This window comes from Falco biarmicus, chromosome 5, assembly GCF_023638135.1.
Source record: "Falco biarmicus isolate bFalBia1 chromosome 5, bFalBia1.pri, whole genome shotgun sequence".
NCBI classification, from domain to species: Eukaryota; Metazoa; Chordata; class Aves; order Falconiformes; family Falconidae; genus Falco; species Falco biarmicus.
The window spans coordinates 41,426,041-41,446,869 of NC_079292.1; the positions used below are offsets into that span (position 1 = coordinate 41,426,041).

Consider the following 20,829-nt stretch of genomic DNA (forward strand, 5'->3'; position numbering starts at 1 on the left):
GAATACAACTAAATAGATTATTTTTTTATTAAAAATAGTAACAAGTTCTGTTACATGATAATAGCATTACTACATATCCAGCTTTAATATATCTGGTCTTGCACTCAATCTGAAACTAAGGTTTAAAATATAACAATGCCTATGTACAGCAGTGAGTGCTATGAGTGCCAGAAATATACATTTGTTGGCTTCTTCCATCTCAATTATCAGGGCATGCATAATTAAACACTGTGGAAATTACAAACTTCACTTCCATACTGGAAAAAATAACTAACTTGTAGCGTTTTTACTTTCTTACTATAAGCCAGCCCATGCCCTTTAAAATGAACTAACGCTCACCTGCATCAGACTGAATTTGATCTGCTGTTTGTCCTAGAGGAAATATGCAGCCTCTATATTGAAAAAAATCAGTGTTTGTATTTACATTGAATAAAATGTCCTGACAAATAGGACTGGAATGGAGGCCCCTGCGCTGCCTCTCAAACAGCCTAAAATGGGTGTTATCTCTGATACACTGTTCTAGATCCAGTGAAATTTAAATTCCTTTCAAATCACGGCCAGGCAGCAGAGGGAGAAGTGGAGATGACTCTTCCTGCAAGAGGCAGACATGCTCTGAAGAAGTCTCCATGATAGAACACTAGCAGAGAAATGCTACTTTGGCAATTTTACCAGCTGTGGAAATAGCTGATTGGGATCCTTGCAGAGCTGCAGCTCTGGACTCAAGCCACGCCACCCTTGTAACCCTTTTCCTGGGTATGGCTTAAAGGATGGCTCCTCTTAGCTCATCCTGTTGGGTCTGTTTATTCTCAGTGGACAGAAACATGTACTTCTAGGGCCTGCTGCACCTCATCCTACTCTAGAGTTTTAAAAGCACCCCAGCTATACCTCGATCTCTTCATTGATTATAAATATACAGCAATTAAAGTCAGGTGGAGATGCATACACAGCAACCATCTAAAACAAGACCTCAGGGTCCATTTTCCTCACTCGAGGGAGGGCAGATGTCATATGTCACAGCGAGGTTTGCAGAAGAGGTGGGAACACAGCCTGGGCCAGAAGCCCACCACACTAACCAGGAGGTCCTGTTGTAGTTCTGTAACATTCTGTTTTCTTGGATTGTCTTAATATCTTTGTGGTCATAACTTTCACGCTGACATTTCAGTCCCATGTCTCTGCCTTCTACTCTGCCTCTCACCCATGCTCGTCTCCTTGACCCATCCCCTGAATACCCAGCAAAGACTTTGTACGCTAGAAGGAGAGCGGGGTGGGAGGCAGCCAGGGTTTGTTGCAGGATGGAAAATAAAGGTAAAAAGTGCATGTATCCTTAAGCATCACTCACGTATAACTGTCTATATAAGGTTCAGCTGTCTGTGTTCTACTCCTCACATGTCTGTCTGGGTTATGTCTACTTGACAGAAGGTAGCCTTTCAGGGTAGGGAACACTCAGGCCTTTTTTTTTCTTCTTTATGCTCTACCTAGGGCTTAGATAAATATTAAATAATAATAATAATGAGAAGGAAAAGCTGACCTTTAAAATTATGTGATTATTTTTCACAGCATAGAGAATAAATTTCCAAATTTAATTAGTCTTCTCTTGATGCTAAACACAGCCACATTTGCAGAATTAATGCTACCATTCAGAGGAACAGAAAATGTCTGTACTCAAAAATGAGATGAGACTTCATCTGTGCTCTTGGTTAACATTAGCCTCAAACAGAAATTGCTTAATATTAAGCATTTTTGGTTTTTTAATGTTTTTGGTTGGTGTGGGGTTGTTGTTGGGTTTTTTTTTGAGTGTGTGTGTGTGTTTGGTTGGTTGGTTTTTTATTTTTAATTTTACTAATTTGTTGCTAAAGCTTGTTAAGTTAAAAAAAAAATCTGTGAAACAGACAACACTCTCAGGAAGAATTTCAAGAGACATGTAATTCTAAATCATACTTCAATAAAATGATAATGATCCTGATGGTCTTCACTTGTGATTTAATACTTTGCTGTCTCAACTTTATTGCAGTAGCAAATGCAATGATGCTAGAACTACATTGTAAATAAAACATGCCAACTAAGTTGCACAGTCCAAATAAATAACTTTAAATAAATAAATAACTCCATCACACAAACATCAGTCAAAAATGCAATTAAAAAGAGTCTCTTGCTTTATGTTGTAAAAATATGAAATAGTACTCAAGACAGCATGTTTCATATAAAACTCTTCCGTATTAATAGGGACTCCAAGGTCAAAGTACTGGAACTTCATTTTTGAAAGTTGAAAGGATGGTTTACTAATTATTTCATATGAAGATAACTCTGTTTCTCTACCCTGCATACAGTATCAAGTTCTGTATAGCTTGATACATTGTGTATTTTCATTTACGCTTTCATTACAGACTGGTGAAGTACAATCATTTATTATACATTCTCTTTAATCTTTTTGAAATGGCAAACAAACTGTAAAATGCAAAGGGAGAGAAAAGAAAAACCAGAAATCTTACTAGAAAAAGTGTTCCCTTTCTTACCCTCCTTGTTCTAACCATGAACCGCAGTGAGCACTCAACAGTGGTGGACACTGGAAAATAAAACTGAACTGTAGGACTTTATGCAGCTTTAATGTTCTAATACAGCAGTGATAAATTCCGAGTTCTATCACAGTGTCACCTCTATGATAATTACTCAAGCAATAGATATCTCATTAAAGAGAACTAAGTGTCTCAGAAGCGGTCACTGCTAGCAGAGTTAGTAATAAATTGGAGAAAAAGGACCCATCATTTCTTCTCAAATTCTTTGCTAAACTTCAATTCAACAGTCTAACATCTCTAGGACTAATAGCAAAAGTCACTCAGACCTTTGATGCTCCTTTTCCTTGCCTCATCCAAAATGACCTAATTTTTCATAGAGCATTGGGTAAGTTATTCACACAAATCTTGAACCACAGACAAATGCAAAGGGTACAGAACAGCATCACATGAAGGAGGTTTTTGGCCACACACTTGTGACCCAGATTCCTTCCCTAACAGCTAGATTTAAAGGAGCAGACATTAAGCAGACTACAGGGAATCACCTTCCCAGTTAACTTTGCTGGCAGAGGACATTACAGTACAAGGATCTGCCATCAAAGTAAAGAAATTTTCATGTGAAAGTGGAAAGCGGAATCTTAATAGCAAATACTAATTTTTGTCTATTAAAACGCTGTAATGTGTGTACACTAATATTGTGAATACTTGATGTATGGAAGTATTTCTTTCTTGTTTGGCTGAATTTCTCTCATCTTCCTTTGAATTTACCAAACAACCAGCTTCTGTTTCTTTTCCTGATATCATTTATGGGTGACCTTCTTACTGGGAAAGTCATGCAGTTCTTACCTGGTAGTCTAGGAAGAGAAATCAGCAGTATTTTCACAATATAAGGCCAGCAAGCTTTTTTGCAAAGTCACTGAAAATTGTGTTATAAAATGCTCCTACTAACAGTGATCGCAAACTAAACATTTATTTACCTTTATGTAGTCTTAGCTAAATGCCATTTGCTCTAGAGGAAATAGTCACTAGGCTGCCTCAGCAGCTTAAACGCAACAATAGGACAGTGTACCTGCATGACAATAAGAAGGTCGAACACCAAGATGAAAGAAGCCAAGAAGGCTCTTGACACCTCATCGCTTGGCAGAAATCCACGATTCAGCTTGTCCCAGCTGATCCAGTCAGTAGTGATGACAAGCACAACTACAGAGGTCAGAGTAAAGAGAACCGTCCTGCAAGGGGAAAAAAAAATATAAATACTTCAGAGAGAATACAATAGTAATGAAGACACATCATTCTATTTTATCTGTCTTCTAATGGTCAACTATTGCTTTATCAGTACTTTTCCACTGATGAGAAGAGATTGAAGAAAATTAAGTGTACAAACAAATCATTTAACTCAAAATAGGAAAGCAGTCAGCTGTATCCTTAGTAAAAAGAAATTTAGTAGCTAGTGCTAAGCATGTTGCAAAACTGGGCTGCAGCATATTACTCTTATTGTTCATTCCATATTTTTCACTGGAGATGCAAACCAATTAATTAAATTAAGAAAGAAGTAAACTATAACAAAGTGCCAAATTCAAATTAACAATTTGAGAGAATATTTTCTATGGCACCAAAGACATTAGAGCCTTTGAAAAGTATTTTCTCAGCTGTAGGAGCTATAGGATACTAACCGTGAAGCCTGATTTTTACATAGAAACACATCTGTATGAAATAAATTGTTGTTGCGCTAAATTCATCTTTCATAAATTCTGAGGGTTGTAGAAAGATTTTGCTTTGTGTCTCTTAAGATGTCCTTTGTACAAGCTTTCAACAAATCTTATGGCATTTCTGAGAAGTCAGTGAAAAGTGAATTACAAAACGAATAAAACCTCCATATGAATGCTATAAGAATTCCAGAAGACACATTTGGCTAATTCATACAATTTTACAATATGGTATTTAAGAAAATATCTTTCCAAGCTATTCCCCTAAAATAGCTCTGCATCATTTCCAGCAGCACTTTGGTGATATCCTTCCGAGTTGGCAGTGATGACTGATTGAATTCCTGGTTCCGTGGAAGCAGGCAAATTTAGCTGGTATTCTGAGGGGGAGCAAGGCTTCTCCCAGTACCCATAGCTGTCAGTAAATCTGTGCTATAATAGGGGCATATCAACATCTGAACTCATGCATGCAGCTTAATAATTGTGGCAGGGTGCAGGGTTTTTTTCTACAGCAATAAAGTCTCATTTTCTTTAGCTACTGAGGGCTGTAAAACAATGTGATGTATGTTTCCCACGACACTTCCAAACAGGAGAAATACTCGGCAGAGTAAAAGAAAAATCTGTGCACCAGTAGTCACAGGCTACCAGTCTGTATGTATTTCTTTTTATACATTAGCCTTGGCTGTGTCTGTGTAGGAAGGGAAAACAAATATGCATATAAGCAGTAGTGTAGGCATTTGGACTCCTAAACATCATTCTTCTGTGGCACGACGGGCTGTGCTTCTTCACAATATAATGAGACAGAAAATAACTTGATTGCTACCATCTTTCCCTTTGAACGTTTATTTTTATTCTTAATAAATAAATTCAGTTATATTCAACACCATACGGCACCATACAGTACCCCTTGAGTGTATTATCAGCATCTGGGCAAGAAAAAAAATGAATGAGGCATATTAGACTTAGACATACCCAATACCCAGGCCAGCTTATCCCCAAAACATTTGCTTAGCTACCACCTCACCTGTCAGTACCTGAACCTGACTGACTTTTCTACAAGCTCCACTTTGGCACATACCCAGAATGGTTTACTTTGGAAAGGTGATTCATTAGGTGCTTCTCTCTTGCAGATAGTGTCTTGAGATCCACAGAGGTGGTTCTTCCTACCTATTTCACCTTCATATCTGAAATTCACACGGAGGTAAATGTTCTTGTTTTAGCTGAGAAGTTCTCCAGAAAGAACCCAGTCCTTAACGCTTGTCTGCCAGCCAGCACATACTGCCCTGGCTGCTGGGTGCACCGATTTTCTTCATCCTCTTTCTGAGGAACCCACATCTCCTGGTGCACATGCAGTTTAGAACCGTAATTCAAGTCTATGTAGTTTGCTATGGGAACCATGTACTCAGAAGTTATGCTCAATGCTGTTCTGCTTCAGTCCTCTTGAATTATGCATTGGCATTTTGGAGCAGGAGTTCAAAGCATGGAACATCAGACTTTGGCACGTATGCAAGCAAAGACAGACATATTTTTATGCATGCTTCATTGGCATGCATGCAAAGACCAGTGTGTGTGCTCAAGCCCTGATTTCCTTGAGGAAATACATATGCACTTAAAAAACTGCTTCGTTATTCATTCTGAAATGTTGAATAGAGAGGGAAGGGAGCAGGAAATAGGTTGCTAATAGAACAAGAAAATGTGAAAAAATAAAAAAAGGTTCGAAATAGACTTGAAATGGTTGCATTACACAGCATAATTAGCACTCAGTTGTATTTTTGACCTGTGGTACTGGAACACTGCAAGATATTCAATACATGCTTTTGGAGTATAAACAGAGTTTGTCTGGGTTAGAGTTCAGTTCACTTGTGAAAGTACAGCACTGACCCAGCGTCCTGGGGATTAAGAGAAGCTGAAGATTTCATTTAGCTTGACATAACTCGTATCAGATGAACCAATATGAGCTACACTGCAATATTTAGGCCAGTGCAGTTTGTCCTTTATTCTGCAATGCACATTACTGAGAAAGAGCAACACCATCAAACTGTTCACAGCGTTGCTGGCCGACCTCTCCATCTTCTGCTTATGGAAGGGCTATGAGGGGAAAGGAAAGAGAGGATTGACTCTTCTCTGTACCAGACAACTTCTTTCTCTACTTCACAAAGGAAATACACTTTGCATTTCACTTATAATTCTAGCTTGCTGTATTGAATGATTATGTGCCTTGGGTACCTATTCAGTTACAATAACATGCATTTTACAACCTAGCCCGTACTCTTCAAGAAATGAAGTTATTATAAAGAATACAAATAAATAAATTAAAAGAAAAGTCTACAAAAAACCACTGTCCAGGCCAATTGCATACTGGGAAGTTAAATTTTTTAGGTAGGCCCAGAAAAGTCAGTACTGTGCTTATCACAGTCAGTGATGATGTAAAATTCCTAGTTCTACTCCAAACTGAGGGAAAGCTTGAAGAGAATTTTTACTGCCAGGAACCTCTCAAGAAACAGATAATTTTTTAGACTGTACTTCTATAATCAATAGCCAGGGCTGAGTTTGGTTTTGAATTTGTTAAACCAAGTCACTCATGGCAAACTGAATACACACTGCTGGCCCTCATTTGACAACAAAACATTAATTTTGTCCTCCCACAATTAGGAAGGGCCAAACCATATGTCTCTGGCTTCTTCACCTCCTCACAACAGCACTTTCTTGGACCATAAGCTTTGACCAAGTTGATCAACCACTTAGCATCTATCACCCAGCATATTATACACTACAAGAGGTTATACACAACATGGACCAGAAGCTTGAGCAGATTTTTGTCATTGGCAGTGGCTGCAGACAATACCTCATGGCAGACAGGGTCGTAACCTCAATGTTGCAGTCTCTATCATGCAGAAATGCCATTTCTGGAGAAGAAAGGCTGTGATGCCTCGTTTTCCTCTACACTACTACAATTAGTAGTAAGTACAGAGCATCCATGGGCAATGGGCCATCTTCAACAAACTATGCCAAGCACCTGGCATTAATTTACCTACAACGTCTCTATGCTACCATCCTAGCATTCAAGAACATAGCCATCACCCTCTGAAGTCTGGACAACCTAACCCTAGACAAAGTTACTTGAAAAGCACTTAGAGGTGGGGAAATTCAGAGCTGGTGTGGTATGTCACCAGTCACATGCTCCCACCACATGTGTCATCCATAGCGTTGCTCGCTTGGTGTGATCTCGTGAACTTTGCAGAAGTCTGAGATGCTGGTCTAAACATATGAACCTTCTGTTTGCTCAGTGGAGGTCATGGTTATGTAAATAGAAAAAGGCTGTCACTGCAGCCTAATGCAGACCCTGGTGGGTAACAGGTTTGCATTAAATTTTTAGAAAACAGGGCATCTTTGATTCAGAGAAGTCCAATATACAGGTATTGATCTGCACTGTAGGCAGTGCTGCTTATTCCCTGCTGTCTCTGGGGAATATCAGCCCATAATATATTTTTTTATATATGCCCATAAATTTCACAGCATGATCATGGAGCTTACACTGGTCTGCTTTGCTATGAGATCACAGACTTCATTTATTCACCTAAATACAACATTCCTAAATCCTGTGCACATTAAGCCAGCATGCAGTGCACTGCATAGCTCCTGCTAAAGCATGAACTCTGGTAACAGGGCTACCACTGGAAACAGTGGGCCTCATCTCACTGTGAAAGTCCATACATACTCGCATTGTCCACACATGCAATGGCCATCATGCATATTATCTCAGCCCTATTTCTGCCTGTCAGGCTGAAAATATCACACCCTTCTCTTGAACACCTCTTGCTCTTTCAAAAATCACCAAAAAATTCTCCCCAGACTTTCTGTCTCTGTGTCCCTTGTATACAGTGCTTGAGCTGTCACTTGGCACATGGTGACCAGAGATCAGGCTGGACTTTCCTACTGATTCTTAAAATAAAAATTCTGTTGTAAAGGAAAGCAGCTCTTCATCAGCCCTCTCTTGCTACTGCTCTTCCCTCACTCTTTGAGAAAAGCACTCCTCATGGGGCTTTCTGAGAAATTTCCCTGCTGGTGTCCAAGTTCCCAGACGCCCTGCATGCCACACTCTGGCATAGCTGTGGCCAAAGGGTGAACAAGAACCAAGGGAACTTAGATCAGAAACACAGTACATTAAATAAACAAGATACACTTCCAAAGTGTAATGAAAAAATAACCTGGACAGAAACACAAAGGACACAAAGCCAATGCAACATCACAGCAAGGAAAAGTAACAAAAACAAAATAAGGCCCATCAAGGCCAACACATTCCCTAGAAAACAAAATAAGGATAGTGTGTATTTGGGTGAGCACAGTTGCGGCCGTCTTCAGCAAATACCCTAAAGTTAAAGTGCCAGGGCTACCTTCACTATCTTCACTTCATCCACTCCAAAATATTGAGGATAGGGTGGGATTATCTGAAAAGCTTTTCCAGAAGTCTAAGATAAATCCTAAATGTTCAGTGAAAGAAAGCAAAAACCATAAAACCTAGTGGTGTGAGTAATCCATCTAGTGGTGTGAGGACCTGAATTTTTCTGTAGGATACTTTGCCAGAATCTTTCCCCAGTAGATGTTTCCATTCCATCACTCAACAGTGGCAAAAGTAAAGATGACTTTTCCTGTTGACTCCAACCAAACCTGGCTTGTTTCCATTTCCAAGTGGTAGGGACAGCTTCCTGGGATATAAGGAGCAGGAGCTGCCATATTGCATGCTGCCCATAATTGTGTTAACAAATTAATTCCCAAAAGAGTTTTGTAAGCTTAGTCTGGCATTGAAGACTCTCAAGACTCTGCAGACCCCCTACAGTGCCGTTTTGCCAGTGCTCGCCTTACTGCAGACATTGTCCTTGCCCTGGCTGACTGGGCCATAACTCTTTTCTCTTTGTCTTGCACCTGTACATGTTACCTGTACAATCCTGAGCTTATGAACTGCATGTTTTTTACAAATGGGATGAGCCGAAATTTGTCTGCGGAGAAAAAAAAAAAAAAAGCCATTTATTCCTGGAATCTGCAATGCAGTTGTTTTCCAAATGTGTGACTGCATTCAGATACATCAATAATTCTCTGGGTCCATAATGAGCAAGAAATAAAGACTTTCTCCCATCAGAAGCCAGCAATTTGGAAACTCATTTTCAAAGAGTGTGGCAGGGAATGTCACAGTTGAGCCTGTGCAGCTTAGTGTGCAGACTGCCTGCCATATTGAGGCTTGCAGTCTGACTGCCCAAAGGGAAATCCCACCACTGCCATCTGAAATCCCACTAGTGCCATCCCATACTTGTGCAGTCCTTGCCTTGAGAGAGCACTGTGTCCTGGAGCAGAAGATGGACTTCTCTGAAACACAAAGCTGGGCTGTGGAGGAAGAGCTGAGAGGAAGGGAACACCCGTGCTTTGCAATTAACAATTGATGTCAAGTGTTGATGCAAACCTGAGACTTCATGGCTTTATTTCAGGGAGAGGGAGGGCCACATCATTTAGTTTTGTTTTAATTCCAAAATAACAGCACTGCCACCAGTCCTCCTGGTAAAAGATTTTCCTGGCTGTATCTGTAAACCGCCCATGCAAGTGCACACATTCTAGTTGTTCAGTAACATTATGGGCCATGACAAAGGCAGTTCAAACTGGAAGTCTGGCTTGCCTGCAACATTTCATTAAATCAGTATGCCAAGCATGAAGTTACTGACGTTCTCAGAAGTCTTGGCTGAGAGAAGATGCAATGTACTGCAGTGATCTCAGGTCCTGGCTGCTTGGAAATACCTTCTTCTGCTGTTTCGTGTGTCCTACCTCCCACATCAGGATTCCCCTAGGCAGAGTCCATGAGGGCCTGGCTCATCCTCTTGCAGCCCCAGTGCAGTACCACACAACCATTTATAGCACTTCCTCTCCAGACCTATACGAGAAGTACTTTTGATTCTATCCAGCCACACCTTCAGGAAACACTCTGTGTTATTTTTCTGTATTTGGTAGAAAACTGAACAAACCAGAATTTGTCCCTGGAAAGATAAAGACAAGCTAATAAATGTATACAAGTCCAAAAAACATTTAACACTGCAAACAAGAACTGTTTCCAAATGGATTGTCGTGATCTTTCATGTCTATATCAGCAGGACAAAGTGTACAAAAACCAAATTTTGGTCTGTGATGGAACTTCATTTCTCAAACCGTCACATAGTGGAAGTGCTCAAATATCAAATACAATTCTTTGCACAACCATATATGAGGGCAATATAATACCACCTTCAATTTAACAGCAACTTTGAGCTGCTCATTGTTAGAGCTGTTTAGAATTTTCTTGCCTTGTGTGCCCCTTTGCCAAATCTTTTATGAAGCTACAGCTTTGATGATCAGATAGGAAGAGATCTGTTAAGTTTGACTGAAGAGATGAAAGACAAACTTTGGCTATTTCCCTCATCTTCATTTTGTCTTTTCCAAGAGGCAAAAAGCAGCATCTTGCCCTTTGACTACACCTTTTCCAGAAAAAAGCCCTACCTGTGCTTAGTGAAAAGTAGCTCTTAGATTTATATGACATAGAATTTTGAGAATTTTTCATCACACTTTCACACATAATTGCCACTAAGCCAGGTTGTTTAAAAAGTGTAAAACATCACTAATAAGGTTTCCAGGTATTGCTTAATATTATATACATTTGGGACAGAAGTACACATTAGTGAAGAAATGAGATCATAAATTCTATATTCCTATATGATCAGTTTCTGGGCTGCAAACACACATTGCCAGGCCATGTTGAGCTTCTCGTCAATCAACATCCTCATATCCTTCTCCTCAGGGCTGCTCTCGATCCATTCTCTGTCCAGTCTGTGTTTGTGCTTGGAATTGCCTCGACCCATTTGCAGGACATTGCACCTGGCCTTGTTGAACTTCATGATGATTGCATGGGCCCACCTTTCAAGCCTGTCAGGGTCCCTCTGGATGGCATCCCTGCCCTCCAGCATACTGACCACACCACACAGCTTAGTGTTGTTGGCAAACTTGCTGAGGATGTGCTCAATCCCATTTTCCATGTCTCTGACAAAGAAGTTTAACGGCGCCAGTCCCAGTACCGACCCCTGAGGAATGCCACTTATCACTGGTCTCTACTTGGACATCAAGCCATTGACCACAACACTTTGAGTGGAACCATCCAGCCAATTTCTTATCCACTGACTGGTCCATCTGTCAAATCCACGTCTATCCTGTTTAGGGGCAAGGGTGTTGTGCAGCACAGCGTCAAATGCTTTGCACAAGTCCAGGTAGATGACATCAGTTGCTCTTCTCTTATCCACCAATGCTGTAACCCCATCAAAGAAGGCCACCAAATCTGTTAGGCGCAATTTGCCCTTAGTGAAGCCATGTTGGCTGTCACTAATCATCTCCTTATTTTCCATGTGCCTTAGCATAGTTTCCAGGAGAATCAGCTCGATGATCTTCCAGATGCAGAGGTGAGACTGACTAGCCTGTAGTTCCTTGGGTCTTCCTTTTTTCCCTTTTTAAAAATGGGGTTATGTTTCACCTTTTCCATCAGGGGGAACTTCACCAGACTGCCACGACTTTTCAAATATGATGGACAGTGGCTTAGCCACTTCATTGGCCACTTCCCTCAGGACCCACAGATGCACCTCCTCAGGTTCCATGGACTGATGAAAAAACTGCCTGCACTCCAGAATCCCTTACTACTGTTCCCAGGGCTCTGTAATCCTTCTTGATGCTCCTCAGATTGCTCCTGGCTGGATCACTGCTGCTCACATGAAACAACAGCAGGGGATAACAGTCAGTGGACTGTATGAGGCTTGGTAGTCTCTCAGTGACATTCCCTGATATGAGCCCCTGCTAGGCAGCACACCTCTCTAGAGAGGGCATCAGGTAGGCAAATGGGTGCCTCCATACCCTTCAGAAGAGAATCACCTCCTGCTATCACCCGTCACCTTTTCTTAGTTGTGCTGGTTGTTATATGGGGAGCATGTCAGGCTGCCTTAGCTCCAGCAACATTCCTGATGTGAAGGGTCTTTCCTCTTCAGTCTGCAGACCAGTAAAGTAGTTCTGTAAGGGCACCTCAGGCCTCAGGAGAAGTCTTCCTCCTGCAGGTCCTTGCTGTTACAAGCTTCCATTCTTCCGCATTATCAGCCCCCTCCCTTCTGTGTGTGCTGGTGGGGGAGGTTTTGGCTAATTGGCTGTGGGCTGCAGGTCTGCAGACTGTGCTTAGAGCCAGCTGCTAACCCCTTCTCAGCCTCCTTGATTTTACACAGCCTTCTCAATGCCTCCTGCAGCTCAGCCACCTGCTGCAGGAGCTCCTCCACCCGGGCACACCTTTTGCAGGCAGGTCTGCTGCCTGTCCCTGCCCCAGGTGAGAGGTATGGGCACTCCTTGCAGCCTGAGCTCTGCACTGCAGCCTCTCCCTTCAGCAGCTCCATCTGGGTAGAGGCATCAGCCACTGCTGGGGTAGATGGTGCAGACTCCCCAGCCAGTCTCAGACAGGTGCCCACCATTCAATTTGTCAGGGTCAGGTAGGGTGAGTGCCCTTGACCCGTGCGGGTGGGCCCAGAATAGTGCCCAGCTGCTGGGTTATATGGACTTCAAGTCTCTCCACTCGGCCAGGGGAACTTCCCTCCTTCACAGCAGCACCCTCCCTCCACCAACTGCTGTGCCAGGCACTGAGCGCAGCGCTCCATGCTGATGCCCTTTGTGGGGGGGTGGCCGCCATTCTTCCTGGCCCTGCCCATGCCTCATCAGCCGCTCTTGTGCTAGTTGCTGGCTCCTGGTGGGTCCTGGTGCTCACCTGGGGTCTCCCCGGCTTACAGCCCACCCCTGCTTCCGTGCATCGTGATCCTCCACTCAGCTGCGGAATGTGCCTGCACCAGAGCTGATTGCCTCAGTGATCAATTGCAGTGGTTTATAATGTCAGTTTTTCATGAATGTGCCAAGATAGTTAAAAACACCCTGTGAAAACAAATATAGAAAGGGAGGAAAAAAATTTACTGCTCTTGATATTTAAAATGCTTTCCAGTCCTCAGGAAAGAAAGGTCATCCATCAAGTTAAATACTCTCCATAATTTTTAATCCCAGAATCAACACTGGCCAAACATACCATTGCACAGTGTACAATAACTATGAAGAACAATGCTACTGCAGATGTTCATATGCAAATGCCAAAGCTTTTTATTTCACTTATTTTAATTAAGAAGGGTTCTGTTATTAAATCTGTCAAAAATAGCAACTCTAAAATAAAATATTTACTCTGCCTGTTGCTTGGTGTCAGTACCACTTCTGCAATTACACAAGTGTAAGGGACAGATGCTCTGCTGTTGGAAAGTGGCTGGGTTCTCTGGAGCAGCATGGATTCAAGCTGGCCACTGCTCTTCTGCCCTGGCAGGACAGTGCTCTGAAAGGAGAAAGAGCAGCGACTCGGGAGCTCTGCCTTTATCAGCAGCTACTGCAGTGCAACAGGGTAGTGCAGTGCTATAGGGTGACACAGTTCGTGCTGAGGACCATGGTGTTTGTGTCTTGTGGGCTTAACCAAGTATCTATTCAAAATTGCAGCTCGCTAGGTGAGATACCAGAGAGCAGTTTCCACTTCAGTTGCACCCAGAAATCCCACTTGTGTACCGCAAGATTAATCCATGCTGTGAACCAAAAGACAGGTGGAGAGAGAACTGGGAGATCCACTTCAGAGGTGTGCTACTGAAGTGAACTGCTAATACATACACTTTAGAAGTCACATGCAACAAATATCTAGAAATATTTGGAAAATAAGTTACACTGGATCTCTTTTGGTAAAATACAGTGCTTGTTCCCCTGATGGGGACAAATATGTGGTAGAGATATGGAATAATACTACTGCCAGATTTCAGTGCCACACTACCCATGGCATGTTCTGCAGCCATAAAGAGGTGGGAAAAAGTAGATTAATGTAGATTATCACCAAAAAGACTTAATCATCTGAAGTACTAATAAGAAGAAAGCGGGTTTTAATTCAAACTTTGAATTGCATTACCTTTTTAAAACTTGCCATCACAATAATGTATTTCTGACTTCTATCCTACAGAAGAAAATAATGGGTAAGTAATTCAGTATTTGCCAGCAACTGCCAGTTCCAAAATACCTGTTGTGAAATTGCAAGTTCTGAAATGCTCTCTGTTTCAAAAAGGCAATAGCGAATGGAACTCTATGCTGGGACTGGTTCATAAACGCTTGTCAATAGCAGATACTGCACATTTTGAGAAACTTGCATTTCATGTTACGTCTTCTAGTCTATCCTTGTCATTCTGCCTGGTGAGCTGAAGAAACCAGGCACTGCAGAGTATAAAGGATGCTCTGAGTTTTGCAAAACTGGAATTTTTTATTCTGCATTTTTATACATACATTTTAGTTAGAAAAATGAAAAACATTTTTGTGAATGCGAACAGCACTAGTTTATTTTTTCCTGTTATATCAGTTTGTCAAAGAAAGGATGTTACCTTTCCCATAAACCTTGCTTTACTTCTGTTCTTTGACTGTGATCATTGCAATTATATTAGAATCTATCAATATGATTCCAGAGCTATTTTGGATTTTTGCACAAAGATTGGTATAAAGTCTGAAATTACATTTATGTTAATGCACAGAGGAAACATTTTACTGTGTTTCATGTAATAAAATGAATAAGATTAGGTAATGTAATCACATGGTGAAATATTAGAATTCCAGAAACCATCACTTTTTTTATTATAGGTAGAAGCATCTTTGAATTTCCTTTTGCCACACCATTAATTTACTAAAATGAAAGTGTTATCTATTTCAAACAGCAGCTCATTTAAATTAAACTCATCAGCCATAAGCTTTAAGTTTCAAATGTTATTTCCTATCTACAACACAAAAAAGGAAAAATAGTTTAAGAAGGTTCATGGTCTTGCTTGCAAAAAAAATTTTCAATCAATACCTATCATACACAAGGTAGTATAGGACTCACATGAGTTATAACCAAGGAACTCAATGTTCAGCTTCCAAAGTTAGAAGTTAATTGCTTAACTCCAGCAGAAATAATCCTGAACACCCCCACCCCACCCCCAATTCTATAAAGGGAAGCATTTTTTCTGGTTACCTTCAGATGAATATATCACTCTATCAACAGAATGGGGGGTGGAAGACAGCTGGCTCGACAATCAACAGAAACAAGATCTTCAAAAATGTTTTCAGAGCATCACATGTGCCTTAGGATAGACCTGCTTGGCAATTTTTCAGTGAAAATGGTTTATGTTCAGACAAAGGCAGTGCATCAATACATGGAATTTACCCCTGTAAAAGGGCTGACTCCTGTAACGTGAGAGAAGCTGTGTCAGAACTGGGCATTCCTGCCCCTCATTGTGGTCAGTGAGCCAGGAATTAGGGCAGTGTCTCAGCTGCATGAGATGAGGCAAACGGACCAGGGTCCAATACCTGTTCTGTGTGAATCAGACCAGGCTTTTGAATACCAGCCTTAAAGGGACCAGCTGCATGCCATAATAGCCAGGCTTTTGGCTGCTACATGGTCCTATTTGTTCAGACTCTGTAGTTGGAGCTGCTCTACTTTGTATAAATAAGTCAAAGTTAGTACAGCTTTCTGGACACAGATTTCCCACACCCAACTAAGTATATTAATGGCTAGTTCTTAAACTTTTATGTTATTCTCAGTCCTTGGTAAGAGTGAGTCAAGGTTTGCTGTTCTCCAGAGCAGGAAGATATGGGAACATATGCCTAAAAAAATATACATAACAAGGACTTTGGCTTTTCATGTTTCTAGCATCCCCAGTAACTGTCACAGAAACTGGTTATGAGAAGAAAACATTCTTGGCTTCCTTTAATCAGTTATCATCAAGTAATTGGTAAAGTCTTAAATTAATTGCAATGTAGAATGAGAAAAGCTTTTGGAATTGAAAAAAAAACCATACCTCTTTACATATAGAAGGCAACTCCCATTTCAAATGTATTTAGATGGTAATTGAAATGTTACTCTGAGCCTAAAATTAGGGTCTTCAGATCTATAACAGGAGCTAGAGGTATATCCCCACACCTTCCTGGTTTTACTGAACTGAAACATGTTATTGAATTCTGGTTTTAGAAACAAGCAAGAGTCAAAGTGTGGATTTAACACCACATTTTCAAGCCTATCTATGATCCAGGTTATCTGGATTTCTAGATAGTTGATTTAAGAGAAACTGATTGATTTTCAGAAGACCCAATTAACAACATGTAAGTCAGAAAGGTGGTAAAAATCAGTGAATAATAAACCAATATTTTCATTAATGAATAACTTCATCATTATTTCCCAGTTATTGAATTTACTAGCATTGTCTGTATTCACAATGTGTTTCACAATTAATGAAACTTTAGCCCTGGTCAGTTTTACTACATAGGTAACAGTCTGAATGTTTTCTTCAGGATATTATAGACTCACATTTCTTTTCTGCATTTAAATTCAATTTTTTTCCTAAATCACATGTGAAGTGTATTACATTTGGCAAGAGCTAAGTGAACAACTGATCACTATTTTTTTCAACACAGATTATTTTTACAAATGGCTTAACTAAATTAAATTAAATTAAAATTAAAAATATTATAAGGAACTCAGATTCAGCCAGAGACTCAACCACAGATTTTTTGGGGGTAGAAATCTACATGTGAGTTAACATATGTAATCTCTTATTACGGTCGACAGAAGTGTAGATTTAGATGCCTAAACATGTATATCTGATGTGATTTGGGGCACCGTGGAGTACCTTGGTTGGCCTCCAGACCCTGCAAAAGGAGGTGTCCTCTGTATCCTGTGTCATGCCTACCAGGCCTGTGCACTTTTTCAATACCCTAAAGCATTTCAAATTGTAGTCAATACCTATCTTTAGGCACCCGCATCCCACCTTTATTCAGTCAGTGGAGCCTGGAAAATTATTGAGGTGACTGAATACAAGTTTCCATTCGAGGCAAACTGAAAGACCATCATTTGCATTGGTCAAAGCTCCTCTGGCTGTAATATGAGCTGGCATGTTGACAGATGTAATCAAGACATAAATACTAGGCACCTGAATCCAGAGCTGAATCTCAAAACTGAAGTCAGTTTTCAATGTTTTAATTTCTTTCAAGAAAATAATGAAAAGCCTGCTTGAATTGGAAAACAAATACATTTTATTTAGGATCTGTCAAAACTCATCTTTGAATAAAATAATGGAAAAGTTCTGTTTAGAAACTGTCAAATGAAAAATGTGACTGAATTGTTGGGGTTTATTTGCTTTTTAAAACAAATTTTGGAAAACTGAAATGATTTCGCAAAGCATTTTGATGTTGCAGAGCCTTAAAATTCACAATTTTTTGGTAAAAAGAAGAACCTAACTCATAAAATGAGATCCATACAGCAGCGAAGACACCAGGCTTATTCATGTGTTAGAAACCATGTAAGCACCTGAGAATGGTCACATAGGAATTAGGGCTTCTCCCCACAAAGAGGTGGGATCAATAGCCCAACTGAAGTGTATCTACACCAATGCACACAGCATGGGCAGCAAACGTGAGGACCTAGAAGCCATTGTGCAGCAGGAAAACTATGACATCGTTGCCATCATGGAAACATGTCAGGATGACTTGCACAACCAGAGTGCTGCAGTGGATGGCTAGAAACTCTTCAGAAGGAATAGGCAAGGAAGGAGAGGCAGTGTGGTAGCTCTATATGTTAGAGCATGGTTTGGTTGTCTAGAGCTTAGTGATGGTGACGATAGGGTTGAGTGTTTATGGGTAAGAATCAGGGGGAACGCCAACAAGGCAGATCTCCTGATGGGAGTTTGTTACAGACTTCCAACCAGGAAGAAGAAGCAGATGAAATATTCTACAAGAAGCTAGGAGAAGTCTCAAAACTGGTAGCCCTTGTTCTTGTGGAGGACTTCAACTTACCAGATGTCTTCTGGAAATACAATAGATCAGGGAGGAAACCATCTAGGAGGTTCTTGGAGTGTGTGGAAGGCAACTGCCTGACACCGCTGCTGAGGGAGCCAGCTAGGGAAGGGCCCCGCTGGACCTGTTATTTGCAAACAGAGAAGGACTTGTGGGTGATGTGATAGCTGGGGCCATCTGGGTCACAGTGATCACAAAATGATAGAGTTTTTGTTTCTTTCAAAAGAATAGAAGTAAGGAGTGGGGTCAGCAGAATGACTTCCTTGTACTTCTGGAGGGCAGACTTTGTCCTGTTCAGGAGACTGGTTGACAGAGTCCCTTGGGAGGCAGTCCTGAAGGGCAAAGGAGTCCAGGAAGGCTGGACATTCTTCAGGAACGAAATCTTAAAGGTGCAGGAACAGGCTGTTCCCAAGTGCCATGTGATTAATGGGCCGAGGCCAGTTGTATGAGGTTCAACAAAGCAGCGTCAGGTCTTACACCTGGGTCACAACAACCCCACACAATGCTACAGCCTGGGGCAGAGTGGCTGGAAAGCTGCCTGGAGGAAAAGGACCTGGGGTTCTTGGTTGACAGCTGGCTGAAAGCAGTGTGCCCAGGTGGCCAAGTAGACCAATAGCATCCTGGCTTGTATCACAGATGGTGTGGCCAGCAGGACAAGAGAAGTGATGATCCTCCTGTACTCGGCACTGGTGAGGCTGCACATCCAATACTGGGTTCAGTTTTGGGCCCCTCACTATGAGAAGAACATTGAGGTGCTGGAGCGTGTCCAGAGAAGGGCAATGAGGCTGCTGAAGGGTCTGGAGCACAAGTCTCATGAGGAGCGGCTGAGGGACCTGGGGTTGTTTAGTCTGGAGAAAAGGAGGCTCAGGGGAGACCTTACAGCCCTCTACAACTACCTGAAATGAGGTTGCAGTGAGGTGAGGGTCGGTCTCTTCTCCCACGTAACAAGTGATAGTACAAGAGGCAATGGCCTCAAGTTGCACCCGGGGATGTTCAGGTTGGATGTTAGGAAAAATGTCTTCACCAAAAGGGTTGTCCAAGCATTGGCACAGGCTGCCCAGGGAAGTGGTGGAGTCACCATCCCTGGAGGTATTTAAAAGCTGGGTAGATGTGGGCTTAGCGACATGGTTTAGTGGTGGACTTGGCAGTGCTAGGTTAATGGTTGGACTTGATAATCTTAAAGGTCTTTTACAACCTAAATGATTCTTTTATTCTATGATTCTATGAGTTACAAAGCTTTAAGGATAAAAATCGAGCCTGATTTTATCTATGTAGAACATACGGAAATCTTTTTCCTTGCCGAGATGCTGTCATGTTGCTGCTCTTTAAACAAAGCTTTTGGCAAGAGTAGGTGGGAGGGCAGTATGGCATACACTTATATTCTCATGGCTTGTCATATAATATATTATATCCACAACCAAAATTAAAAAATACAGTTCAAATTTAGAATAAGCTAATTGTTACAGTTTAATGGCTTTCTGTGTTCTGGATTAGATTAGTGGTATATTTTAGCTGCATAGTAGTTTGATGGAATAAGACATTTCTCATTTTTTCGATTTCATGAACCATGGTATCTATGGGATATAATGTTTCATTCATCAAGATGCTGTACCTTTTACTATTACATTTGTGCAAATCCTATCAAAGTAAAATATAATTATAATTGTCCTGAACTGCTCTTTAATGTTTTTTTTTTTCCAAAGCATTTGGAATAAATGCAAGCTCTTTCATCTAAAAAATTGATTATATTTTGATTAAATGTAATTCCAAAACAACTCCAACACACCAAAAAAAAAAAAGTTAAAAAAGCTTTAATCTTGCCTCCCGAGCAATGCATTTTTATGTCAAAAATCTTCCAAGGAATATCAATCTTAACTTATTAAGAAAAGGGCATTTGTAGACAGCAAGCTGAGCACAATCTGGGCATGTATGCTGGTAGTAAACAGGTACCAACAGTGTCCAGGGCTGTACTAACAGGAGCATGGTCAGTAGATCAAGGTGAATTATTATTTCACTCTGCTCCACACTTGTTAGACCATATCCAGAATATCACATCCAGTTTTCACTCCCCCCTACATAAAAAGCACCAATAAACTAAAGCAGAGGTCCCCAAGGTGGTTGGGAACTGAAGCACTTGTCCTGTGGGGAGAGGCTGAGGGATGTGGGCAAGTTCAGCGTGGAGAAGGGGTGACTTTGGGAGCATGTAACAACTGCCCCTGGTACCTCTGGGGAGGTTAGCGAGAAAATGGAACCAATCTCTTCACATGAGTGAATGACAGGCAGACAACAGACAATGCATATGTTGCAAAAAGAGAGATTCAGACTGGATATAAGGAAAAACTATTTCCATGGAGTCCTGCCAGGCAATGGAAGAGGCGGCCCAGAGCAGCTGTGCAGTCTCCATCACTATAGGATTTGGAGGCCCAAATGGATAAAGATTCGAGCAACCTAGTGCCAATTCAGAGCTGACCCTGCTTTGAGTAGGAGACTAGAAACCTCCTGAGATCCTGCATTTCAGCCTGAACTATCCTATGCTCCTATATTCCTATGATATTTTCCCTCTAATAAAAGAATCCTAGTAGCTAAGCATGTAAGTTACACATCCTTAACATTTATGAAGGAAACATGATCTTATCATCCAACAAGCAATTCTACTTGCTTATAGAAAAAATGTGAACAGCAACGGTGCTAGCCTCAAA

At 41.1% G+C, this 20,829-nt stretch overlaps 1 protein-coding gene across 2 annotated transcripts in view; it reads right to left on the minus strand.

The window, feature by feature from the left end:
* TMEM117 (transmembrane protein 117) overlaps positions 1-20,829 on the minus strand; it is a 235,168-nt gene that overhangs the window by 39,538 nt on the left and 174,801 nt on the right. For both annotated transcript variants that reach the window (XM_056342162.1, XM_056342161.1), the window contains exon 6: positions 3,580-3,739. In XM_056342162.1, the coding sequence (XP_056198137.1) occupies positions 3,580-3,739 (160 nt within the window). The remainder of the gene's footprint in view (positions 1-3,579; positions 3,740-20,829) is intronic.